General features: G+C 44.2%; 1 protein-coding gene across 2 annotated transcripts; it reads right to left on the reverse strand.

Moving 5' to 3' along the window:
- Window positions 1-299: 299 nt before the first annotated feature.
- On the reverse strand, window positions 300-26,603 carry SPATS2 (spermatogenesis associated serine rich 2). Of its 2 annotated transcripts, none has more exons than XM_064734892.1 (14): window positions 26,563-26,603; window positions 20,991-21,073; window positions 18,594-18,670; window positions 16,719-16,827; window positions 14,189-14,238; window positions 13,377-13,542; window positions 10,635-10,715; window positions 9,386-9,521; window positions 7,475-7,533; window positions 6,513-6,622; window positions 4,630-4,732; window positions 2,543-2,722; window positions 2,442-2,488; window positions 300-971 (listed from the first exon to the last, which is right to left on the reverse strand). In XM_064734892.1, exons 2-14 carry the CDS (start codon window positions 21,013-21,015, stop codon window positions 444-446), a joined length of 1,671 nt encoding a protein of 556 aa, XP_064590962.1. In that variant the 5' UTR covers window positions 21,016-21,073; window positions 26,563-26,603; the 3' UTR covers window positions 300-443. The 2 variants fall into 2 exon arrangements, with proteins under 2 accessions (XP_064590962.1, XP_064590963.1); XM_064734893.1 differs by lacking the exon at window positions 26,563-26,603 and adding an exon at window positions 26,503-26,532.

A 26,603-nucleotide genomic window follows, 5' to 3' on the forward strand; every position in this document is an offset into this window, starting at 1 on the left:
AAAAAATTGGGGAAAAATTGGGAAAAAATTGGGAAAAAATTGGGAAAAAAATAGGGGAAAAAAGGGAAAAAAAGGGGAAAAAATTGGGAAAAAATTGGGAAAAAATTGGGGAAAAAATGGGAAAAAATTGGGAAAAATTGGGGAAAAAATTGGGAAAAATTGGGGAAAAAAGGGGGAAAAATGGGAAAAAAAGGGAAAAAAAAGGGGAAAAAATTGGGAAAAAAAGGGGAAAAAATTGGGAAAAAAGGGGAAAAAATGGGGAAAAATTGGGAAAAAAAGGGGAAAAAATTGGGAAAAAAAGGGGAAAAAATTGGGAAAAAATTGGGAAAAAAGGGGGAATGGCACAGTGGGATCTGTAAACGTTCCCAGGATGGGACCCCGAATCCCCATCCCGGATTTTGGGGTTTTCAGGAATTTTGGGGTTTTCAGGAATTTTGGGGTTTTCAGGAATTGGCGCCCTCAGGGCGGCTCCTGCGCGGCCCCGGGCGGCTCCGGGCAGATTTGGGGGATTTGGGATTTTTGGGATTTTCAGGGTTTTTGGGGGATTTGGGATTTTTGGGGTTTTTGGGGGATTTGGGGTTTTCGGGGTTTTTGGGGGATTTGGGATTTTCAGGGTTTTTGGGGGATTTGGGATTTTTGGGGTTTTCGGGGTTTTTGGCGGATTTGGGGTCCCCTGGGGGTTTGGGATTCTCTGGGGATTTGGGATTTTTGGGGCTTTTGGGGTTTTCGGGGGATTTGGGATTTTTGGGATTTTTGGGGTCCCCTGGGGGTTTGGGATTCTCTGGGTTTTTGGGATTCTCTGGGTTTTCAGGGTTTTTGGGGTTCTCTGGGTTTTTGGGGTTTTTGGGGTTTTCAGGGGATTTGGGATTTTTGGGGTTCTCTGGGTTTTTGGGATTTTTGGGGGTTTTGGGGTTTTTGGGGTTCCTGGGGGGCTCCGGGCGGGCTCCGGCTGCTCCCGGGGGGTTCCGGCTCTGCGGGAAAAGGGGAAATGATCCCAAATCCCAAATCCTGGGAATGAGCCCAAATCCCAAACCCTGGAAATTATCCCAAATCCTGGGAAATGATCCCAAATCCCAAATCCTGGAAATGAGCCCAAATCCCAAACCCTGGGAAATGATCCCAAATCCCAAATCCCAGTCCCACAGAAAAACCCTGAATTCCCAAATTCTGGGAGGGGTGGGAGAGAACAGGGGGGAGAACCTGGATCCCAAATCCCAAATCCCAGTGCCTGTGGCTCCAATCCTGATCCCAATCCTGATCCTGATCCCAATCCCGATCCCAATCCCAAACCCGATCCCAATCCGGATCCCAGACCTGATCCTGACCCCAATCCCGATCCCACCCCTCCAGACCCCTCTGGGTGCCAGCCCTGGATCCCAACATTCCCATTCCAGAAATCCCAATCCTGATCCCAACATTCCCAATCCTGAACCTGAACCTGACCCCAATCCTGATCCCAATCCTCCCAATCCCATCCTGATCCAAATCCCACAACTCCCAATCCCAAATCCCATCCTGATCCTGATCCCAATCCTGATCCTGTCCCAAATCCCACCCCCATCCTGATCCCATCCCAATCCCAAATCCCAGATCCAATCCCATCCCAATCCCAAATCCCAGATCCAATCCCATCCTGATCCCAAATCCCAGATCCAAAATCCCATCCTGACCCTGATCCCAATCATAATCCTGATCCCAAATCCTGATCCTCAGTCCCAATCCTGATCCTGTCCCAAATGCCACCCCATCCTGATCCCAAATCCCATCCCCATCCCAAATCTGATGCTGATCCCAATCCCAAATCCTGATCATCAATCCCAATCCTGATCCTGTTCCAAATCCCATCCCCATCCTGATCCCATCCCAATCCCAAATCCCATCCCAAATCCTGATCCCAAATCCCAGATCTCAGATCCCGTCCTGATCCCAATCCCAATTCCAAATCCTGCCCTGATTCCAATCTCAAATCCCACCCTGATCCCAGAACTCCCAATCCCAAATCCAGATCCCAAACCCCATCCCAATCCCAGATCCTGATCCCAGATCCCAAATCCTGCAGTCCCATTCCCACCTGTGGGCTCGGGGCTGGCTCTGAACTCTGATCCCAATATTCCCAATCCCGATCCCCATCACAAATCCCAAATCCCAAACTCCCAATCCCAAACCCCAAATCCCAAATCCCAATCCCAAACCCCGCCCCAAATCCCAAATCCCAAATCCCAATCCCAAATCCCAAATCCCAGATCCCAAATCCCAGATCCCAGATCCCAAATCTCAGATCCCAAATCCCAAATCCCAGATCCCAGATCCCAAATCCCAGATCCCAAATCCCAGATCCCAAATCCCAATCCCAGATCCCAAATCCCAATCCCAAATCCCAAATCCCAGATCCCAAATCCCAAACCCCAATCCCAATCCCAATCCCGCAGCCCCATTCCCACCTGTGGGCTCGGGGGTGGCTCCGTTGGGGCGGCGCCGCCCTGGGGGGATCCCGGGGCCGATCCCGATCCCAAGGTTGATCCCGTTGGGAATCCCGTTGGGAATCCCGGGGCCGATCCCGATCCCATTGGGAATCCCGCTGTTGTTGATCCCATTGTTGATCCCATTGTCGGTCCCGTTGTTGATCCCATTGTTGTTCCCGCCGTTGTTGCCGGTCCCGCTGTGGGCGCGGGGCTGGAGCTGCAGCGGGAGCGGCTGGAATAGCTGGGCCTGGGGTGGGAAACTGCGGAGAGAGACACTGGGAATACTGGGAATACTGGGAATACTGGGAATGGGACTGGGATTAATGGGACTGGGAATACTGGGAATGGCACTGGGAACATTGGAAATGGGACTGGGAACACTGGGAATGGGAACACTGGGAATAACACTGGGAACACTGGGAATGGAATGGGACTGGGACTGGGAACACTGGGAGCACTGGGAGAAATGGGACTGGGACTGGGAACACTGGGAACACTGGGAATGGGACTGGGATTAATGGGACTGGGAACACTGGGAACACTGGGAATACTGGGAATGGGAGCAGTGGGAATGGGAATGGGACTGGGAATACTGGGAATACTGGGAATGGGAGTGGGGCTGGGATTAATGGGACTGGGAACACTGGGGAGACTGGGAATACTGGGAATAACACTGGGAATGGGACTGGGAATACTGGGAATGGGACTGGGATTAATGGGACTGGGAATACTGGGAACACTGGGAATGGCACTGGGAGCACTGGGAGCACTGGGAACACTGGGAATGGGAACACTGGGAACACTGGGAATGGGAATGGGACTGGGAATGGAACAGCACAGAACGGCACTGGGATCAATGGGAATGGGAACACTGGGAATGGCACTGGGAACACTGTCAATACTGGGAATGGGACTGGGAATACTGGGAATGGGATTAATGGGACTGGGATCAGTGGGAATGGCACTGGGAGCACTGGGAATGGGGACACTGGGAGCACTGGGAATGGGATTTATGGCACTGGGAGCACTGGGAGCACTGGGAGCACTGGGAACGGGGCCGGGCTCCAAGTGGGAGACCCCAGACCCACCCTGGTCAGATCAGGAGAAACTCCCAAGGGATTTTCCCAGGATTTTCCCATGGGATTTTTCTGGAATTGCAGCCCCACCTTGCCCAAAGGCCAAGGACACTCCCAGGGCAGATTTCCTGGTTTTTTTCCATGGGATTTTTTGGGAATTCCCATTTTTTTGGGAATTCCGGACCCACCTTGCCTGAAGGCCAAGGACACTCCCAGGGCAGTTTCTCCCCTGGGATTTTTTGGGAATTCCCAGGTTTTTTTTGGGAATTGCAGCCCCACCAAAGGCTGGGGACACTCCCAGGGCAGATCCCTATGAGTTTTTCCCAGGATTTTTCCCAGTTTTTTCCCATTTTTTTTGGGAATTCCAGCCCCACCTTGCCCAAAGGCTGGGGACACTCCCAGGGCAGATTTCCTGGGATTTTCCCATAGGATTTTTTGGGAATTCCCAGGTTTTTTATGGGAATTGCAGCCCCACCTTGCCTGAAGGCTGGGGACATTCTCAGATGATTTTCCCAGGTTTTTCCCATGGGATTTTCCCAGTTTTTTTGGGAATTGCAGCCCCACCAAAGGCTTTCCTGTTTTTTTTCCCATGGGATTTTTTGGGAATTCCCATTTTTTTGGGAATTGCAGACCCACCTTGCCCAAAGGCCAGGGACTTTCCCCAGGGCAGATTTCCTGGTTTTTTTCCATGGGATTTTTTGGGAATTCCCATTTTTTTGGGAATTCCGGACCCACCTTGCCTGAAGGCCGAGGACACTCCCAGGGCAGTTTTTCCAGGATTTTTCCATGGGATTTTTTGGGAATTCCAGCCCCACCTTGCCCAAAGGCTGGGGACATTCCCAGGGCAGTTTTTCCCATGGGATTTTTTGGGAATTCCCATTTTTTTGGGAATTCTGGACCCACCTTGCCCGAAGGCTGGGGACATTCTCAGATGATTTTCCCAGGTTTTTCCCATGGGATTTTCCCAGTTTTTTTGGGAATTCCGGACCCACCTTGCCCGAAGGCTGGGGACACTCTCAGGGCAGATTTCCTGGTTTTTTTCCCATGGGATTTTTTGGGAATTCCCATTTTTTTGGGAATTCTGGACCCACCTTGCCCGAAGGCGCCGATGCTGCCCCTCAGGGCCTCGAGGTCGCAGCCGAAGCGCCCGGCCCGGCCCAGCTCCTCATCGAACTTGCGCTCGCTCACAAAGTGCTGGGAACAATGGGGAAAATGGGAATTTCCATGGGAATTCTCATTGGGAATGGGGCAGGGAAACAATGGGAATTCTCATTGGGAATGGGGCAGGGAAACAATGGGAATTCCATGGGAATGGGGCAGGGAAAATTGGGAATTCCTATTGGGAATGGGGCAGGGGAACAATGGGAATTCTCACTGGGAATGGGGCAGGGAAAAAATGGGAATTCTCACTGGAATTTCCATGGGAATGGGGCAGGGAAAATTGGGAATTTCCATGGGAATGGGGCAGGGAAACAATGGGAATTTTCACTGGAATTTCCATGGAAATGGGGCAGGGAAAATTGGGAATTCCTATTGGGAATGGGGCAGGAAAAAATGGGAATTTCTGTGGGAATTCCGTGGGAATGGGGCAGGGAAACAATGGGAATTCTCACTGGGAATTCTCACTGGGAATGGGGCAGGGGAACAATGGGAATTTCCATGGGAATGGGGCAGGGAAAATTGGGAATTTCTGTGGGAATTCTCATTGGGAATGGGGCAGGGAAAATTGGGAATTCCTATTGGGAATGGGGCAGGGGAACAATGGGAATTTCTGTGGGAATTCCTATTGGGAATGGGAATTGTCACTGGAAACAGGGGAAAAATGGGAATTTCTGTGGCAATTCCGTGGGAATGGGGCGGGGAAAATTGGGAATTCCCACTGGAATTTCCGTAGGAATGGGGCTGGGAAAATTGGGAATTTCCAATGGGAATGGGGTGAGAAATTCCCACGGGATCAGGGTTGGCATTTTTATAGGATTGGGGCTGGGACTGGGGTCGGGAATTCCCACGGGGTTTTTCTGGAATTCCCATGGGATTGGGGTCAGGATTTTTGTGGGATTTTTATGGAATTTTTATGGGATTTTTATGGGATTTTTATGGAATTTTTATGGGATTTTTGTGGAATTCCCACGGGATCGGGGTCAGGATTTTTGTGGGATTTTTATGGGATTCCCACAGGATTTTTCTGGAATTACCAGGGGATCGGGGTCAGGATTTTTATGGGATTTTTGTGGGATTTTTATGGGATTTTTATGGATTTTTATGGGATTCCCATGGGATTGGGGTCAGGATTTTTATGGATTTTTATGGGATTTTTATGGAATTCCCACGGGATCGGGGGTCAGGATTTTTGTGGGATTTTTATGGGATTTTTATGGGATTCCCACGGGATCGGAGTCGGGATTTTTGTGGATTTTTCTGGAATTCCCATGGGATTGGGGCCAGGATTTTTATGGAATTCCCAAGGGATCTGGGTCAGGAATTCTCAAGGGATTTTTATGGAATTCCCAGGGGATTGGGGTCAGGATTTTTGTGGGATTTTTATGGGATTTTTATGGGATTTTTATGGGATTTTAATGGGATTTTTATGGGATTCCCACGGGATCGGGGTCAGGATTTTTATGGAATTTTTACGGAATTTTAATGGAATTTTTATGGGATTTTTATGGAATTTTAATGGAATTTTTAATGGGATTTTTGTGGGATTTTTATGGAATTTTTATGGAATTTTTATGGGATTTTTATGGGATTCCCACGGGATCAGGGTCGGGATTTTTGTGGGATTTTTATGGAATTTTTATGGGATTTTTAATGGGATTTTTATGGAATTTTTATGGGATTTTTAATGGGATTTTTATGGGATTTTTATGGGATTTTTATGGGATTTTTAATGGGATTTTTATGGGATTTTTTATGGGATTTTTATGGGATTTTTATGGGATTTTTGTGGATTTTCCTGGATTTCCTGGCTCACCTTGATGTCCGCCCGCAGCTCCTGCAGCTCCTCCTCCGACATGGCCGGGGCGGCCTCGGTGAGAGCGCGCAGGGACTCGGCCCGGAGCTGCCGCAAACACAGCAGATCCACTGGGAATAAATGGGATAAAATATCAGGAATTTGGGATAAAACAGCAGAATCCCAGCCCGGCGCTGCCGCACCGAGAGCAGATCCACTGGGAATAAATGGGGAAAAAATGGGATAAAACATTGGGAATTCCAGCCCGGAGCTGCCGCACCGAGAGCAGATCCACTGGGGGAAAAATGGGATAAAATATCGGGAATTTGGGATAAAACACCGGGAATCCCAGCCCGGAGCTGCCGTACGGAGAGCAGATCCACTGGGATAAAAATGGGATAAAACATCGGGAATTTGGGATAGAACAGCAGGATCCCAGCCCGGCGCTGCCGTACGGAGAGCAGATCCACTGGGAATAAATGGGGAAAAATGGGATAAAAACTGGGAATTATGGATGAAAAATGGGAATTTTGGGATAAAACATTGGGAATTTGGGAATAAACACTGGGAATTTGGTGGAAAACATCGGGAATTTGGGAAAAAACATTGGGAATTTGGGATAAAACATTGGGAATTTGGGATAAATCCCGGAAATTTGGGATAAACCATTGGGAATTTGGGGTAAAAACTGGGAAGTTTGAGATAAGATATTGGGAATTTGGGATAAAAATTGGGAATTTGGGAATAAACATTGGGAATATGGGAAAAAACCCCAGGAATTTGGGATAAAACATCAGGAATTTGGGATAAAACATTGGGAATTGGGGATAGAACATCGGGAATTTGGGGTAAAAATGGGAATTTGGGATAAAAATGGGAATCTGGGATAGAACATTGGGAATTTGGGATAAAAACCCGGAAATGTGGGATAAAACATCGGGAATTTGGGAATAAACATTGGGAATGTTGGGAATTCTCCTCACTTGCTTCTGCCTTGACTTTGTCCATCTCGGCCAAGAGAGCGACCTCGCGATCCATGAGGCTGCGGGGAAACGGGGGGGAAAACGGGGAAATGGGAAAAATGGAAAACTCAGGGAAAAACAGGGAAAAGAACAGGGAAAAATGGGGGGAAAAAAATGGGAAAAATGGGAAAACAGGGAAAAAAACAGGGAAAAATGGGGGGCAATTGGGGAAAAATGGGGAAAATTCGGGAAAAAATGGGAAAACTCAGGGAAAAAACAGGGAAAAATGGGGCAATTGGGAAAAATGGGATAAACCAGGGAAAAACGGGGGAAATGGGGAAAAAAAATGGGAAAACTCAGGGAAAAAACAGGGAAAAGAACAGGGAAAAATGGGGGGAAAAAATGGGAAAAATGGGAAAAACAGGGAAAAAAACCAGAGAAAAATGGGGGAAAAAGCAGGGAAACATGGGGGAAAATGGGAAAACTCAGGGAAAAATGGGGGAAAAGTGGGAAAAAGTGGGAAAAACAGGGAAAAATAGGGGGAAAATGGGGAAAATGGGAAAATCCAGGGAAAATGCCCAGACTCCCCGAATTCCCAAATTCCCGATCCCAGCCCATCCCAAACCCCCAGAATTCCCATTTTTCCCCCATTTTTCTCCCCCAGAATTCCCATTTTTTCACAGATTTTTCCCATTTTTCCTTCACAATTCCCATTTTCCAGGATTTTCCCTGACCAGCTCTGGATCTCCCTTCAATTCCAGCCCATCCTGAACTCCCAAAATTCCCATTTTTCCCCCATTTTTCCTCCCAGAATTCCCATTTTTTTTCCCAGAATTCCCATTTTTTTCACGGATTTTTCCCCAGAATTCCCAGATTTCCTGACCAGCTCTGGATCTCCCCGAACACTCCCTTCAATTCCAGCCCATTCCAAGCTCCCAAAATTCCCATTTTTCCCCCCAGAATCCCCATTTTTTCTCAGATTTTTCCCATTTTTTTTCCCAGAATTCCCAGATTTTTCCCAGATTTCCTGACCAGCTCTGGATCTCTCCAAACACAGAGAATTCTCCATCCCAAACCCCCAAAATTCCCATTTTTCCCCCATTTTTCGCCCCAGAATCCCCATTTTCACTCCCAGAATCCCCATTTTTTCACGGATTTTTCCCATTTTTTCACGGATTTTTCCCATTTTCCCCCCATTTTCCCCCAGAATTCCCATTTTCCTGACCAGCTCTGGATCTCTCCGAACGCCCCCTTCACCCTGCGCAGGGAATTCTCCATCCCAAACCCACAAAATTCCCAATTTTCCCCCCAAAATCCCCATTTTCACTCCCAGAAATCCCATTTTTTCACGGATTTTTCCCATTTTTTCATGGATTTTTCCCCAGAATTTGGGAATTCCTGACCAGCTCTGGATCTCTCCAAACACAGGGAATTCTCCATCCCGAACCCGCAGAATTCCCATTTTTCCCCCATTTTTCGCCCCAGAATCCCCATTTTTTCACGGATTTTTCCCATTTTTTTTCCCAGAATTCCCATTTTTTCACGGATTTTTCCCATTTTTTCCCGGATTTTTCCCCAGAATTCCCAGATTTTTCCCAGATTTCCTGACCAGCTCTGGATCTCCCCGAACGCCCCCTTCACCCTGCCCAGGGAATTCTCAATTCCAAACCCCCAAAATTCCCATTTTTCCCCTAGAATTCCCATTTTTTCCCAGATTTTTCCCCAGAATTTGGGAATTCCTGACCAGCTCTGGATCTCCCCGAACGCCCCCTTCACCCTGCGCAGGGAATTCTCCATCCCAAACCCCCGAAATTCCCATTTTCACTCCCAGAATTCCCATTTTTCCCCCCAGAATTCCCATTTTTTCACGGATTTTTCCCATTTTTTCACGGATTTTTCCCATTTTTCCCCAGAATTCCCAGATTTCCTGACCAGCTCTGGATCTCCCCGAACGCCCCCTTCACCCTGCGCAGGGAATTTTCCACCTCGTCCCTGAGCAGGGCCCGGAACCGCGCCAGGGCCACGGAGCAGCGCTGCAGATCCTTCAGGGAGCGCTCCAGGCTGGGCCCTGCGGGGAAAATAATGGGAAAAATAATGGGAAAAATGGGAAAAATGGGATTGGGAAACCTTCCCGGGGGTCCCAGGGCTGTCCCTGATTTTTTACGGATTTTTTCCACCATTTTTCTAGGATTTTTCCCAATTTTTTCCTGATTTTTTCCCAATTTTTTCCTGATTTTTTCCCAATTTTTTCCTGAATTTTTCCCAATTATTTTCCCCATTTTTCTGACTTTTCCCTGATTTTTCCCATTTTTCCCCAGTTTTCCCCAATTTTTTGCCCATTTTTCCCTGATTTTTCCAAATTTTTTCCCAATTTTTCCCAATTTTTTCCTGATTTTTCCCCCATTTTTCCCTGATTTTTCCCAATTTTTTCATGATTTTTTCCCAACTTATTCTTGATTTATTCCTCACTTTACCCCAATTTTTCCCAATGATTTTCCCCAATTATTTTCCCATTTTTCCCAATTTTTTCCCCATTTTTCGCAACTTATTCCTGATTTTTTCCTCACTTTACCCCAATTTTTCCCAATTATTTTCCCCATTTTTCTGACTTTTCCCTGATTTTTCCCTATTTTTCCCTGATTTTTCCCAATTTTTTCCCCATTTTTCACAACTTATTTCCTGATTTTTTCCTCACTTTACCCCAATTTTTCCCAATTATTTTCCCAATTATTTTCCCCAATTTTTCTGACTTTTCCCTGATTTTTCCCAATTTTTTCCCAATTTTTTCATGATTTTTTCCTCACTTTACCCCAATTTTTCCCAATTATTTTCCCCAATTTTTTCCGATTTTTCCCCCATTTTTTCCCAAATATTTCTGACTTTTCCCTGATTTTTCCCAATTTTTCATTATTTTTTCCCAACTTATTCCTGATTTTTTCCTCACTTTACCCCAATTTTTCCCAATTATTTTTCCAAATTTTTCTGACTTTTCCCTGATTTTTTCAAATTTTTTTCATTATTTTTTCCCAACTTATTCCTGATTTTTCCCAATTTTTTCCCGATTTTTTCCCCCATTTTTCCCAATTTTTTCCCAATTTTTTCCCAACTTATTTCCTGATTTTTTCCTCACTTTACCCCAATTTTTCCCAATCATTTTTCCCATTTTTCCCCATTTTCTCACCCAGTTTCCTCCCCCCGGGGGATCCGGGGCTGCTCCGGGTCGGGGTCGGGGCAGGAAAATTTGGGATTCCATTGCCCAGGGCTGGAAAGGCAAAATTCCATCAAAATCCCAAATTTCCCTCGCAAAATTCCCAATTTTTCCCCAAAATCCCAACCCCAAAATCCCAGATTTTCCCCTCCAAATTCTTGCCCCAAAATCCCTGAATTTTCCCTCCCAAATTTCCAAATTTTCACCCAAATAATCCCAAATTTCCACCCAAAATTCCCAAAAAAATTCCCCAATTTTCCCCCCAAAATTCCCAGGTTTCCCCTCCAAAATTCCGAGATTTTCTCCCCAAAATAATCCCAAAATTCCCCCTAAAATTCCCCAAAATTCCCCCCAAATTTTACCCAAAATTCCCAAATTTCCCCCCAAATTTCCCCCTAAATGTCCCCAAAATTCCCAAATTTTTCCCCTGAATTCCCCAAAATTCTCCCTAAAATTCCCAAATTTCTCCCCAAATAATCCCAAATTTCTCCCCAAATAATCCCAAATTTTCCCCCCAAAATTCCGAGATTTTCTCCCCAAAATAATCCCAAAATTCCCCCTAAAATTCCCCAAAATTCTCCCTAAAATTCCCCAATTTCCCCCCAAATTTTCCCCCAAAATTCCCAAATTTCCTCCCCAAGTTTCCCCTAAATGTTCCCAAATTTCCCCCTAAATGTCCCCAAAATTCCCCAAAATTCTCCCTAAAATTCCCAAATTTCTCCCAAATAATCCCAAATTTTCCCCCAAAAAATTCCCAGGTTTCCCCTCCAAAATTCCGAGATTTTCTCCCCAAAATAATCCCAAAATTCCCCCTAAAATTCCCAAATTTCCTCCCCAAGTTTCCCCTAAAATTCCTCAATTTCCCTCCCAGATTTCCCCCAAATAATCCCAAATTTCCCCCCAAATTTTCCCCCTGAATTCCCCAAAAAATCCCCCCAATTTCTCAGATTTCCCCAAATAATCCCAAACTTTCCCCCAATTTTCCCTCCAAAATTCCGAGATTTTCTCCCCAAAATAATCCCATAATTCCCCCAAAATTCGCCCCAAAATTCCCCCTAAAATTCCCAAATTTCCTCCCCAAATTCCCCCTAAAATTCCTCAATTTCCCTCCCAGATTTCCCCCAAATAATCCCAAATTTTCCCCCCAAAATTCCCAGGTTTCCCCTCCAAAATTCCAAGATTTTCTTCCCAAAATTCTCCCTAAAATTCCCAAATTTCCCCCCAAATTTTCCCCAAAATTCCCAAATTTCCTCCCCAAATTCCTCCTAAAATTCCTCAATTTCTCTCCCAGATTTCCCCAAATAATCCCAAATTCCCCCAAATTTTTCCCCAGAATTCCCCAAAAAATCCCCCAATTTCTCAGATTTCCCCCAAATAATCCAAATTTTCCCCCAATTTTCCCAGGTTTCCCCTCCAAAATTCTGAGATTTTCTCCCCAAAATAATCCCAAAGTTCCCCCTAAAATTCCCCAAAATTCCCCCTAAAATTCCCCAAAATCGCCCTAAAATTCCCAAATTTCCCCCTAAATTTCCCCGAAATGTCCCCAAAATTCCCAAAATTTCCCCCAGAATTCCCAAATATCCCTGCAAAATTACCCCACAAATTCCCCCTAAAATCCCAATTTTTCCCCCAAATCCCACCCAAAATTCCCAATTTCCCCCTAAACGTCCCTGAAATTCCCAAATTTTCCCCAAGAATTCCAAATTTTCCCCCAAATTCCCAAATTTCCTCCCCAAATTCCCCCTAAAATTCCTCAATTTCCCTCCCAGATTTCCCCCAAATTTCCCCCTAAATGTCCCCAAAATTCCCAAATTTTTCCCCTGAATTCCCCAAAATTCTCCCTAAAATTCCCAAATTTCTCCCCAAATAATCCCAAATTTTCCCCCCAAAATTCCCAGGTTTCCCCTCCAAAATTCCGAGATTTTCCCCCCAAAATAATCCCAAAGTTCCCCCCAAAATTCTCCCTAAAATTCCCAAATTTCCCCCCCAAATTTCCCCCAAAATTCCCAAATTTCCTCCCCAAATTCCTCCTAAAATTCCTCAATTTCCCTCCCAGATTTCCCCCAAATAATCCCAAATTTTCCCCCAAATAATCCCAAATTTTCCCCCCAAAATTCCGAGATTTTCTCCCCAAAATTCCCCCTAAAATTCCCAAATTTCCCCCCAAAATTCTCCCTAAAATTCCCAAATTTCCTCCCAAAATTCCCCCTAAAATTCCTCAATTTCCCTCCCAGATTTCCCCCAAATAATCCCAAATTTTACCCCCAAAATTCTGAGATTTTCTCCCCAAAATTCTCCCTAAAATTCCCAAATTCCCCCCAAATTTCCCCCCAAAATTCCCCCCTGAATTCCCCAAAAAATCCCCCCAATTTCCCAGATTTCCCCCAAATAATCCCAAATTTTTCCCCAAAATAATCCCAAAGTTCCCCCCAAAATTCCCCAATTTCCCCCCAAATTTTCCCCAAAATTCCCAAATTTCCTCCCCAAGTTCCCCCTAAAATTCCTCAATTTCCCTCCCAGATTTCCCCCAAATAATCCCAAATTTTACCCCCAAAATTCCGAGATTTTCTCCCCAAAATTCCCAAATTTCCCCCCAAATTCCCCCTAAAATTCCTCAATTTCCCTCCCAGATTTCCCCCAAATAATCCCAAAATTCCCCCCAAATTTTCCCCCAAAATTCCCAAATTTTTCCCCAAAATTCCCGAATTTCCTGACCTGCCCCGGGCTCGGGGAGCGACTCCAGGGATGGGGAGCGGTTGCCATGGAAACCATTGATGGAAATTCCCAATTTTTCCCAATTTTCCAACTTTTCCAACTTTTCCTCCGGCCCGGGGGCTGCAGGGCCGGGCTGGGCTTTGGCTTTGGGCTTTTTCTTCTTGTTCTGGGAAAAAATTGGGAAAAATTTGGGGAAAAATGGAAAAAAATTGGGAAAAATTGGGGGAAAATTCAGGTTTTAATTGGAAAAAATGGATGAAAAATTGGGGAAAACCTGGAGAAAATTTGGATTTTAATTGGGGAAATATGGGGGGAAAATCCGTATTTTAATCAGGAAAAAAGTGTGGAAAAAATCGTGAAAAAATGGGAAAAATTGGGATAAAAATTGGGATAAAAATTAGTTTTTAATTGGAAAAAAATGGGTAAAAAATTGGGGATAACATGGAGAAAATCCATAATTTAAATGGGAGAAAATCCATATTTTAATCAGAAAAAAATAGTGAAAAAATGGGGGAAGAAATTGGGGATTTATTAAAAATTTTTGGGGGATTTTTGGGAATTTTTTGGGGATTTTTTGGGAATTTTTGGGATTTTTTGGGAATTTTTTGGGGAATTTTTGGGAATTTTTTTGGGATTTTTTGTGAATTTTTTGGGGATTTTTTTTGGAATTTTTGGGAATTTTTTGGGAATTTTTGGGATTTTTTGGGAATTTTTTGGGGAATTTTTTGGGAATTTTTTGTGAATTTTTTGGGAATTTTTTGGGAATTTTTTGGAATTTTTTGGGAATTTTTTGGGAATTTTTTGGGATTTACCTTTTTCTTCCCAGTCACCGTCCATTCCTTCAGCACCTCACTGGCATTGCCTGGGAAAAAAATGGGAAAAATTTGGGAATGAGGGAGGAGAAAAATTCCCAAAAATTCCCAAAAATTCCCTTCCCAAGCCTCAGAATTCCAGGATTTTTTGGGAATTCCAGGATTTTTTGGGAATTCTGACCCTCCATGAAGATTTCCATGGTTTTATCCCCAAAATCCCCTCTCAAATTCCTCCCAAATTCCCTTTTCCAACCCCCCAAAATCCCTGAATTTCGACCCCAAACCCCAGAATTCCCAGATTTCCCTCTCAGAATTCCAGGATTTTCAGGAATTCCAGGATTTTTTTGGGAATTCTGACCCTCCATGAAGATTTCCATGGTTTTATCCCCAAAATCTCCTCCCAAATCCCTCAAAATCTCCTCTTAAATTCCCCTCAAAATTCCTTTTCCAACCCCCCAAAATCCCAGAATTTCACCCCAAAATCCCAAAATTCCCTCTCAGAATTCCCAGAATTCCCAGATTTTTTGGGAATTCCCAGATTTCCCATCCTCCATGAAGACCTGAATGGTTTTATCCCCAAATCCCTCAAAATCCCCTCTCAAATTCCATCTCCAACCCCCCAAAATCCCAGAATTTCACCCCAAAATCCCAGAATTTCAGCCCCAAAGCCCAGAATTCCCGGATTTTCAGGAATTCCCAGATTTTTTGGGAATTCTGACCCTCCATGAAGATTTCCATGGTTTTATCCCCAAAATCCCCTCCCAAATTCCTCCCAAAATCCCAGAATTTCACCCCAAAATCCCTGAATTTCACCCTCAAACCCCAAAATTCCTTCTCAGAATTCCCAGAATTCCAGGATTTTTTGGGAATTCCCAGATTTCCCATCCTCCATGAAGACCTGAATGGTTTTATCCCCAAATCCCTCAAAATCTCCTTTTAAATTCCTCCCAAATTCCCTTTTCCAACCCCCCAAAATCCCAGAATTTCACCCCCAAACCCCAGAATTTCAGCCCCAAAGCCCAGAATTCCCGGATTTTCAGGAATTCCCGGGTTTTTTTGGGAATTCTGACCCTCCATGAAGATTTCCATGGTTTTATCCCAAAAATCTCCTCCCAAATCCCTCAAAATCTCCTCTTAAATTCCCCCCAAATTCCTTTTCCAACCCCCAAAATCCCAGAATTTCAGCCCCAAATCCCAAAATTCCCTCTCAGAATTCCCAGATTTTTTGGGAATTCCCAGATTTTTTGGGAATTCCCAGATTTCCCATCCTCCATGAAGACCTGAATGGTTTTATCCCCAAATCCCTCAAAATCCCTCAAAATCCCCTCTCAAATTCCTCCCAAATTCCCTTTTCCAACCCCCCAAAATCCCAGAATTTCACCCCAAAATCCCAAAATTCCTTCTCAGAATTCCCAGATTTTTTGGGAATTCCCAGATTTTTTGGGAATTCCCAGATTTTTTGGGAATTCCCAGATTTCCCATCCTCCATGAAGACCTGCATGGTTTTATCCCAAAAATCCCCTCTCAAATTCCTCCCAAAATCCCAGAATTTCACCCCAAAATCCCAGAATTTCACCCCAAACCCCAAAATTCCTTCTCAGAATTCCCAGATTTTTTGGGAATTCCCAGATTTCCCATCCTCCATGAAGACCTGAATGGTTTTATCCCAAAAATCCCTTCTCAAATTCCTCCCAAATTCCTTTTCCAACCCCCAAAATCCAGAATTTCACCCTCAAACCCAAAATTCCTTCTCAGAATTCCCAGAATTCCAGGATTTTTTGGGAATTCTGACCCTCCATGAAGATTTGCATGGTTTTATCCCCAAATCCCTCAAAATCCCCTCTCAAATCCCCCTCAAAATTCCTTTTCCAACCCCCCAAAATCCCAGAATTTCACCCCAAAACCCCGGAATTTCAGCCCCAAAGCCCAGAATTCCCGGATTTTCAGGAATTCCCAGGGTTTTTTTGGGAATTCTGACCCTCCATGAAGATTTCCATGGTTTTATCCCCAAAATCCCCTCTCAAATTCCTCCCAAAATCCCTTTTCCAACCCCCCAAACCCCAAAATTCCCTCTCAGAATCCCAGAATTCCCTCTGAGCATTCCCAAAATTCCCAGATTTTTTGGGAATTCCAGGATTTTTTGGGAATTCTGACCCTCCATGAAGACCTGAATGGTTTTATCCCAAAAATCCCCTCCCAAATCCCTCAAAATCCCCTCTTAAATTCAGCCCCAAATTCCCTTTTCCAACCCCCCAAAATCCCAGAATTTCACCCCAAAATCCCAAAATTCCTTCTCAGAATTCCCAGATTTTTTGGGAATTCCCAGATTTCCCATCCTCCATGAAGACCTGAATGGTTTTATCCCAAAAATCTCCTCCCAAATCCCTCAAATTCCCTTTTCCAACCCCCCAAAATCCCAGAATTTCACCCCAAAACCCCGGAATTTCGGCCCCAAATCCCTGAATTTCAGCCCCAAAGCCCAGAATTGCCGGATTTTCAGGAATTCCCGGGTTTTTTTGGGAATTCTGACCCTCCATGAAGGCCTGCACCGCCCTGTCCACGGCGTTGTCAAAGTGCTGCAGCACCAGCACGATCTCGGTGTTGCTGCGGTTGGGGACGACCGCGCGCACGGCCTGCACCTGGGAAAATGGGAAAAACAGGGAAAATCCATGGAAAAATTCATGGGAAAGGTGGGAAAATCCATGGGGAAAATCAGGGGAATCGTGGGGAAATTCAGGGAGAAAATACGGGAAAAATCAGGGGGGAAATCTGGGGATAAATGGGGGAAAAACAGGGGAAAATCCATGAGAAATGTGGGAAAAATCCATGGGAAAACACATGGAAAAACACATGGAAAATGAGGAAAAACTCATGGGAACACTCATGGAAAATCCATGGGGAAAATCAGGGAAATTCAGGGAGAAAATATGGAAAAAATCGGGGAAAAAACGGGGGGAAAATCAGGGAAAAATCCATGGGAAATGTGGGAAAAATCCATGGGAAAACACATGGAAAATTAGGGAAAATCCATGGGAAAAACTCATGGAAAATGTGGGAAAAACTCATGGAAAACACATGGAAAATGTAGGGAAATCATGGAGAAATTCAGGGAGAAAATACGGGGAAAATCGGGGGGAAAATCAGGGAAAAATCCATGGGAAATGTGGGAAAAACTCATGGGAAATGTGGGGAAATCAGGGAAAAATCTGTGGGAAAATCCATGGGGAAAATCTGGGAAATCGTGGGGAAATCATGGGGAAATTCAGGGAGAAAATACGGGAAAAATCAGGGAAAAAACAGAGGGAAAATCAGGGAAAAATCCATGGGAAAAACTCATGGAAAATGTGGGAAAATCCATGGGGAAAATCAGGGAGAAAATACGGGAAAAATCGGGGAAAAAACGGGGGGAAAATCAGGGAAAAATCCATGGGAAAACACATGGAAAATGAGAGAAAATCCATGGAGAAATTCAGAGAGAAATTACGGGAAAAATCAGGGAAAAAATGTGGGGAAAATCAGGGAAAAATCCAAGGGAAAACACATGGAAAATGTGGGAAAATCCATGGGGAAATTCATGGGAAAAACAGGGGGAAAATCAGGGAAAAATCCATGGGAAATGTGGGAAAATCCATGGGGAAAATCAGGGAAAAATCCATGGGAAAAACACATGGAAAATGTGGGAAAAACTTGTGGAAAAAACTCATGGAAAATGTGGGAAAATCCATGGGGAAAATCAGGGAGAAAATACAGGAAAAATCGGGGGAAAATCAGGGGATAAATCCATGGGAAAACACATGGAAAATGAGGGAAAACTCATGGAAAATCCATGGGGAAAATCAGGGGAATCATGGGAAAATTCAGGGAGAAAATACAGGAAAAATTGGGGAAAAATGGGGGGAAAATCAGGGGAAAATCCATGGGAAAAACTCATGGAAAAACTCATGGAAAATGTGGGAAAATCCATGGGAAAATCAGGGAAAAACAGGGAGAAATCCATGGGAAAATCAGGGAGAAATCCATGGGAAAATTGGGAGAAAATCCAAGGGAAAATCGGGGAAAATCGGGGAGAAATCCAAGGGAAAATCAGGGAGAAATCCATTGGAAAATCGGGGAAAATCAGGGAGAAATCCATGGGAAAATCGGGGAAAATCAGGGAGAAATCCATGGGAAATTCAGGGAGAAATCCATGGGAAAATCAGGGAAAAACAGATAAAAAACATGGAGAATCCATGGGGGGAAAAAAGATGGGAAATCCATGGGGAAATCAGGGAGAAAATCAGGGAAAAACCATGGAAAATGCCTGGGAATTTGGGAATTGTTGGGAATGTTGGGAATGTCGGGAATGTTGGAATGTTGGGAATGTTGGGAATGTTGGGAATGTTGGGAATTGTTGGAATGTCGGCACCTTCTCCCTCATGTTCTCGGCGCCGCCCTGAGCCCGCACGGCCCCGGAGCGAGAATCGAACACGAACCCTGAGGGATCTGCGGGAAACGGAAACGGGGACTCACAGAAATCCCAAATTCCCAAATCCCAGAAATCCCAGAAATCCCAAATTCCCAGAAATCCCAGAAATCCCAGAAATCCCAAACTCCCCAAAATCCCAATCCCAAATTCCCAGAAACCCCAAACTCCCCAAATTCCCAGAAATCCCAGAAATCCCAAACTCCCCAAAATCCCAGAAATCCCAAATTCCCAGAAATCCCAGAAATCCCAAATTCCCCAAATCCCAGAAATCCCAAATTCCCCAAATCCCAAATTCCCCAAAATCCCAATCCTAAATTCCCAGAAATCCCAATCCCAAATTCCCAGAAATCCCAATCCCAAATTCCCAGAAATCCCAATCCTAAATTCTCCAAAATCCTACTCCCAAATTCCCCAAAATCCCAGAAATCCCAATCCCAAATTCCCTGGGAATGCTGGGCCCAATTCCCAGAAATCCCAAATTCCCACGCCTAATCCCCAAATTCCCACAAATCCTAAATTCCCAAAATCCCAATCCCAAATTCCCAAAACCCAAAATCCCAATCCTAAATTCCCAGAAATCCCAATCCCAAATTCCCTGGGAATGCTGGGCCCAATTCCCAGAAATCCCAAATTCCCCAAAATCCCAGAAATCCCAATCCCAAATTCCCCAAAATCCCTGCAATGCTGGGCCTGAATTCCCAGAAATCCCAAATTCCCACAGTCCCAATCCCCAAAATCCCAGAAATCCTAAATTCCCCAAAATCCCAATCCCAAATTCCCCAAAATCCCAATCCTAAATTCCCCAAATTCCCAGAAATCCCAATCCCAAATTCCCCAAAATCCCAGAAATCCCAAATTCCCCAAATTCCCCAAAATCCCAATCCTAAATTCCCCAAAATCCCAATCCTAAATTCCCCAAAATCCCAGAAATCCCAATCCCAAATTCCCAGAAATCCCTGGAATGCCGGGCCCGGATTCCCAGAAATCCCAAATTCCCCAAAATCCCAGAAATCCCAATCACAAATTCCCAGAAATCCCTGGCAATGCTGGGCCTGAATTCCCAGAAAATCCAAATTCCCCACAGTCCTAATCCCCAAATTCCCACAAATCCCAAATTCCTGGGAATGCTGAGCCCAATTCCCAGAAATCCCAATCCCAAATTCCCAAAATCCCAGAAATCCCAATCCTAAATTGCCCAAATTCCCTGGAATGCTGGCCCAATTCCCAGAAATCCCATCCCAAATTCCCCAAATTCCCCAAATTCCCAAATTCCCAGAAATCCCAAATTCCCCAAAATCCCAGAAATCCCAATCCCAAATTCCCAACCCTAAATTCCCCAAAATCCCAGAAATCCCAATCCCAAATTCCCCAAATTCCCAGGGAATGCTGGGCCTGGATCCCCAGAAATCCCAATCCTAAATTCCCAGAAATCCCAATCCTAAATTCCCCAAATTCCCAGAAATCCCAATCCCAAATTCCCAAAAATCCCAATCGTAAATTCCCCAAAATCCCAGAAATCCCAAATTCCCCCAAATCCCAATCCCAAATTCCCCAAATTCCCCAAAATCCCAAATTCCCAGAAATCCCAAATTCCCCGAAATCTCAGAAATCCCAATCCTAAATTCCCCAAAATCCCAGAAATCCAAATCCCGAAATCCAGAAATCCCAAATTCCCAGAAATCCAATCCCAAATTCCCCAAATCCAGAAATCCCTGGAATGCTGGGCCAAATTCCAGAAATCCCAATCCTAATTCCCCAAAATTCCAGAAATCCCAAATTCCCCAAATCCCAATCCCACAATTCCCCCTAAAATCCCAAATTTCTCCCCCCAGGTTCCAATTTTCCCCAGAATTCACCCCAAAATTCCAATTCCCTTCCCAAAATTCCCAATTTTCCCCCCAAAAAATTCCCAATTTCCCCCCTTTTTTCCCCCAATTTCTCCCCTAAAATCCCAATTTCCCCCCTTTTTTCCTCCCAAAAATCCCCAATTTTTGCCCCAAAAATTCCCAATTTTTCCCCAAAAATCCCCAATTTTTTCCCCCAAATTTCCCAATTTTTGCCCAAAATTTCCCAATTTTTGCCCCAAAAATTCCCAACTTTTCCCCACTTTTCCACTTCATTTTCCCTTTTTATCTTTAATTTTCCCTATTTTATCCCAATTTTTCCTCTTTTTTATCCCAATTTTTCCTCCTTTTTTCCCTTAATTTTCCCCATTTTTTGCCCTTTTTTCCTCAACATTTTCCCCCCATTTTTCCCTTCATTTCCTCCCTTCCCTCTCCAATTTTTGGGATTTTTGGGCTGAAATTCCCAAATTTTTTTGGATTTTTTATCTCCTACCTTTGGGCTGCTGCTTCTTGGACATCTTTGGCTGCAATTCCAGAAGTTTGGAGCAGAAATTTGGGATTTTTTGTGGAGATTTCCTAAGAAAAAATAGAAATAAATGAATAAAAAATGAATTTTAGGAGAGGGAAAATGAATAAAAAATGGGGGAGGGAATAAAGGAGTGAAAATGGAAATTAATGGGATTTAAAAGGATAAAAATTGGAAGGATAAAAAATGGAATTAAAGGATAAAAAATGGAATTAAAGGGTAAAAAATCCTGGAAATAAAAGATAAAAAATGTTGGAATTAAAAATAAAAGAATTTTAAAAATCTCTGGAATTAAAGGATAAAAACCCTGGAATTTTAAAATAAAGGAATTAAAATAAAGGAATTAAAAATAACCTGGAATTAAAAGTTAATGGATAAATTTATCCCAATTTTATCCCAATTTTTCCCTCATTTTTTCCATTTTTATTCCCATTTTTATTCCCATTTTCCCCCATTTTATTCTCCCATATTTTCCACATTTTTCCCTTTTTTTTCCTCAATTTTCTCCCATTTTTTCCCCATTCCAAAGGAAAATTCCCCTGGAAAAGCAAACAAAGAAAGGAAACAAAGAAAAGGTAAAAAAATCCATTTTTTAATGGAAAATTGGGACATTCCCAAAAAGTTTTTAACCAGGAAAAGCCAAGATTAATTAGAATTAATTTATTAATTAATTAAGACTGGAACAGGAAAAAAAAAATCTGGGAATTTTCCTTTTTTTTAATGGAAAAATGTTGGAAAATTCCCAAAAAAATGGGGGGATTTGGGAGGCAGGATGAATTAGCAGAGATGCAGGGTTAATTAGGATTAATTAGGATTAATTAGAATTAATTAATTAAGGGATTTAAGCAGGAATTTCCTCCTGGGATGAAGCTGGAAGGGCAAAAAATTCCATTTTTTGATAGGAAACACCCAAAATATTCCCAAAAAATTGGGGATTTGGGAGGCTGGGAAAATCAGGAATAATGAACAGAGAGCTGGGATTAATTAGGATTTGTTAATTGGGGAATTTTTCCTTTTTTTTTTTACCCAAAAAATGGAATTTTTGGAAGGAAAAAACTCAGGAATATCCTCAAAAAAAACCCTTGGAAATATTAAAAAAATAAATTAATATCCAAAAAAAACCACTGAAATAACCCCAAAAATAAAGAAATATTCCCAAAAAAAATGGAATATAAATAATAAAACCCCAGACATTCCCCCCCTTTTTCCATTTTTTTTTTCCAGCTTGAAATTCCCAGGGAATTTTTGACCTTTTCCAGGTGAATTCCATGAATTTATTCAATCAATTTCCCCAATTAACTAATGAAAAATTTCCCTATAATTTAATTTCCCTTCTTCAAAATTCCCTTTTATTCCCATTTTTCTAATGGAAAAATTCCCTTTTTTTTTCCTTTATCAGAATTTTGGGGATTTTCCCATTTTTTTCAATAATTCCTTTATTTTAGATATTCCGTTTTTATTTTTCATGGATTTGGGATTTATTCATTATTTTAATTTTCAATTTTTTGAGGATATTCCAGGGTTTTTTAGGATATTATTTATTTTGGGGATATTCCAGGGTTTTTTAGGGATATTTCTTTATTTTAGGGATATTCCAGGGGTTTTTGGGGATATTTCAGGGGTTTTTGGGGGATTTTTCAGGGTTTTTTTGGGATTTCCAGAGGGTTTTTATATTGATGGATATTTTGAGGTTTTTAGGATATTTATTTATTTTTGGGATATTTTTGAGGTTTTTTTAGGATATATCTTTATTTAAGGGATATTCCAGGGGTTTTTGGGGGATTTTTCAGGGGTTTTTTGGGATTTTCAGGGTTTTTTTGAGGATATTCCAGAGGGTTTTTAGGATATTGATTTATTTTTGGGATATTTTTGAGGTTTTTTAGGATATTGATTTATTTTTGGGATATTTTTGAGGTTTTTTTAGGATATTTCTTTATTTAAGGGATGTTCCAGGGTTTTTGAGGGATTTTTCAGGGGTTTTTTGGGATTTTCAGGGGTTTTTCGGAAGATATTCCAGAGTTTTTTAGGATATTGATTTATTTTTGGGATATTTTTGAGGTTTTTTTAGGATATTGATTTATTTTTGGGATATTTTTGAGGTTTTTTTTAGGATATTTCTTTATTTAAGGGATGTTCCAGGGGTTTTTGGGGGATTTTTCAGGGGTTTTTTTGGGATTTTCAGGGTTTTTGAGATATTCCAGAGGGTTTTTAGGATAATTGATTTATTTTTGGGATATTTTTGAGTTTTTTTAGATATTTCTATATATTGGATATTTTTGAGGTTTTTTAGATATTTCTTTATTTTAGGATTTCCAGGGTTTTTGAGGATTTTCAGGGTTTTTGGGATTTTCAGGTTTTTTTGAGATATTCCAGAGGTTTTTAGGATATTGATTTATTTTTGGGATATTTTTGAGGGTTTTTAGGATATTGATTTATTTTTGGATATTTTATGAGGTTTTTTTAGGATATTTCTTTATTAAGGATGTTCCCGGTTTTTTTTTGGGGGGAATATTTTCTGGATTTTTTTGAGACCTCAAAAATCCCTTCAGACCTCACAAAAAACCCCTCAGAAACCCCTAAAATGCCTCAGACCTCACAAAAAGAGCCCCAAAAACCTCTCAGAGACCCCAAAGATCCCTTAAAAATCCTAAAATGCACAAAAAACCCGCACAGAACAACTCAGACCCCCCTAAATCCTCATCAGGGCCCCCCCAAATCCCCTCAGAACCCCAAAATTCCCTCACAAAACCCCTCAGAATCCCCTAAATCCCCTCAGATCCCCCCAAATCCCCTCACAAAACTCCTTCAGACCCCCCAAATCTCCTCAACTTTCTGTCACCCCCTCACAAAACCTCCAAATCCCTCACAAAACTCCTCAGATCCCCAAATCCCTCACAAATTCCTCAGACACCCCCAAATCCTCTCAGATACCCCAAAAATCCCTCAAGTCCCCCTCACAAAACTCCAAAATCCCCTCAGAATCCCCTAAATCCCTCAGAAAACTCCTCAGATCCCAAATCCCTCACAAAATTCCTTCAGAACCCCTAAATCCCTCAGCGCCCCAAATTCCTCTCAGATACCCAAATTCCCTCAAGTCCCCTCACAAAACTCCAAAATCTCCTCACAAAACCCTCAGATCCCCAAACCCCTCACAAAATTCCTTCCAAACCTCCAAATCCCTCAGCGCCCCCAAATCCCCTCACAAATCCCCTCAGATCCCCCCAAATCCCCTCAGATACCCCAAAAATCCCTCAAGTCCCCCTCACAAAACTCCGAAATCCCCTCACAAAACGCCTCAGATCCCCAAATCCCCTCACAAAACCCCTCAGATCCCCAAATCCCCTCACAAAATTCCTTCAGAACCCCTAAATCCCTCAGCGCCCCAAATCCCCTCACAAAACTCCTCAGCGCCTCCAAATCCCTCAGATACCCAAAATTCCCTCACAAAACTCCCGAACTGGCCCTCACTCCTCAAAAAACCCCAAATTCCCTCACAAAACTCCTCAGATCCCCAAATTCCCTCACAAAATTCCTTCCGAACCTCCAAATCCCCTCAGCGCCCCCAAATCCCTCAGATACCCCAAATTCCCTCACAAAACTCCCGAACTGGCCCTCACTCGCTCACAAAACCCTTCAGATCCCTCACAAAACTCCTTCAGACCCCCCAAATCTCCTCAACTTCCCGTCACTCCCTCACAAAACCTCCAAATCCCCTCACAAAACTCCTCAAAATCCTCCAGCGCCCCCGAATCCCCTCACAAAACTCCTTCAGAACCCACAAATCCCCTCAGCGTCCACAAATCCCCTCACAAAACCCCTCAGATCCCCCTAAATTCTCACCAGGACCCCTCTAAATGCTCTCAGCGCCCCCAAATCCCCTCAGAAAACTCCTCAACTGGCCCTCAACCCCTCACAAAACCCCCAAATCCCCTCACAAAACTCCTCAGATCCCCAAATCCCCTCACAAAATTCCTTCCAAACCTCCAAATCCCTCAGATCCCAAATCCCCTCACAAATTCCTTCAGATCCCCCCAAATCCCTCACAAAACTCCCGAATGCCCTCACTCCCTCACAAAACCCTTCAGATCCCCTCACAAAACTCCTCAGCGCCCCCAAATCCTCTCAGCACCTCCAAATGCCTTCACAAAACTCTTCAAATTTCCCCAAATCCCCTCACAAATCCCCACAGCGCCTCCAAATCCCCTCACAAAACTCCTTCAGACCCCCCCAAACCTCCTCAACTTTCTGTCACCCCCTCACAAAACCTCCAAATCCCCTCACAAAACTCCTCAAAATCCTCCAGCGCCCCGAATCCCCTCACAAAACTCCTTCAGAACCCACAAATCCCCTCACAAAACCCCTCAGAACCCACAAATCCCCTCAGATACCCCAAAATTCCCTCACAAAACTCCCGAACTGGCCCTCACTCCCTCACAAAACCCTTCAGATCCCCTCACAAAACTCCTCAAAATCCTCCAGCGCCCCCGAATCCCCTCACAAAACTCCTTCAGAACCCACAAATCCCCTCACAAAACCCCTCAGATCCCCAAATCCCCTCACAAAATTCCTTCAGAACCCACAAATCCCCTCAGCGTCCACAAATCCCCTCACAAAACTCCTCACACACCCCCAAATCCCTTCACAAAACTCTTCAAATTTCCCCAAATCCCCTCAGCTCTCCCAAATCTCCTCAGATCCCCCAAAACCTCCTCAACTCCCCCTCACAAAACCCCTCAAAACCGCTCATAAAACTCCTCAGCGCCCCCAAATCCCCTCACAAAACTCCTGAACTCGCCCTCAACCCCTCACAAAACCCGCAAATCCTCTCACAGAACAACTCAGACCCCCTAAATCCCCTCAGAACCTCCTAAATCCTCACCAGGAGCCCCCAAACCCCCTCACAAAACCCCTCAGACCCTCCCCAAATGCCCTCACAAAACTCCTTTAGACGCCCCAAATCCCCTCATAAATCCCCTCAGTGCCCCTAAATCCCCTCATAAATTCCTTCAGCGCCCCCAAATCCTCTCACAAAACTCCTTCAGACCCCCCAGAACTCGCTCAACTTATCACAAAAACCCCAAATCCCTTCACAAAACCCATCAGACTCCTCCAAACCCCTAAGCGCCCCTAAATCCCCTCACAAAACCTCTCAGACCCCCCAAAACCCGTCAGCGCCCCCAAATTCCCTCACAAAACCCCTCAGACCCCCTAAATCCCCTCACAAAACCCCTCAGACCCCCCCAAATCCCCTCACAAAACCCCTCAGCGCCCCTAAATCCCCTCAAAAGACCCCTCAGACCCCCCCAAATCCTCCCCAGCCCCCCCAAATCCCCTCAGGCCTCTCAGCTCCCCCCCTCCCCCTCACGAGACCCCGCAGTTCTGCCCCATCCCCTCCCCTCCGGAGGCCCCTCCGCCCCCTCGGCCGGGCTCCCCCCGCTGCCCCCGCGCCCTCCGGGGCTCCCGGGGGTCTCGAACTCACCGAGAGCTCCCGGGGGTTCCCGAGGGTCCCTCGCCCCCCCCCCCTCCCCCCCCGCCTCACCCGCGACGTTCCGGGAGGGGGCCGCTGCCCGGCAGAGCCCT

The sequence above is a fragment of the Zonotrichia leucophrys genome, chromosome 29 (assembly GCF_028769735.1).
Source record: "Zonotrichia leucophrys gambelii isolate GWCS_2022_RI chromosome 29, RI_Zleu_2.0, whole genome shotgun sequence".
Classification (NCBI taxonomy): domain Eukaryota; kingdom Metazoa; phylum Chordata; class Aves; order Passeriformes; family Passerellidae; genus Zonotrichia; species Zonotrichia leucophrys.

Bases quoted from the DNA above. Each gene is read 5' to 3' on its own strand.
- SPATS2 (XM_064734892.1), bottom strand. From the start codon at position 21,015: ATGTCCAAGAAGCAGCAGCCCAAAG. The intron at 6,623-7,474 runs GTGAGGAGAATT...ATTTATTCCCAG, and splicing joins CAAAGTCAAGGCAGAAGCAA to TGGATCTGCTGTGTTTGCGG. The intron at 2,723-4,629 runs GTGGGTCCAGAA...CTCTCTCCGCAG, and splicing joins CATCGGCGCCTTCGGGCAAG to TTTCCCACCCCAGGCCCAGC.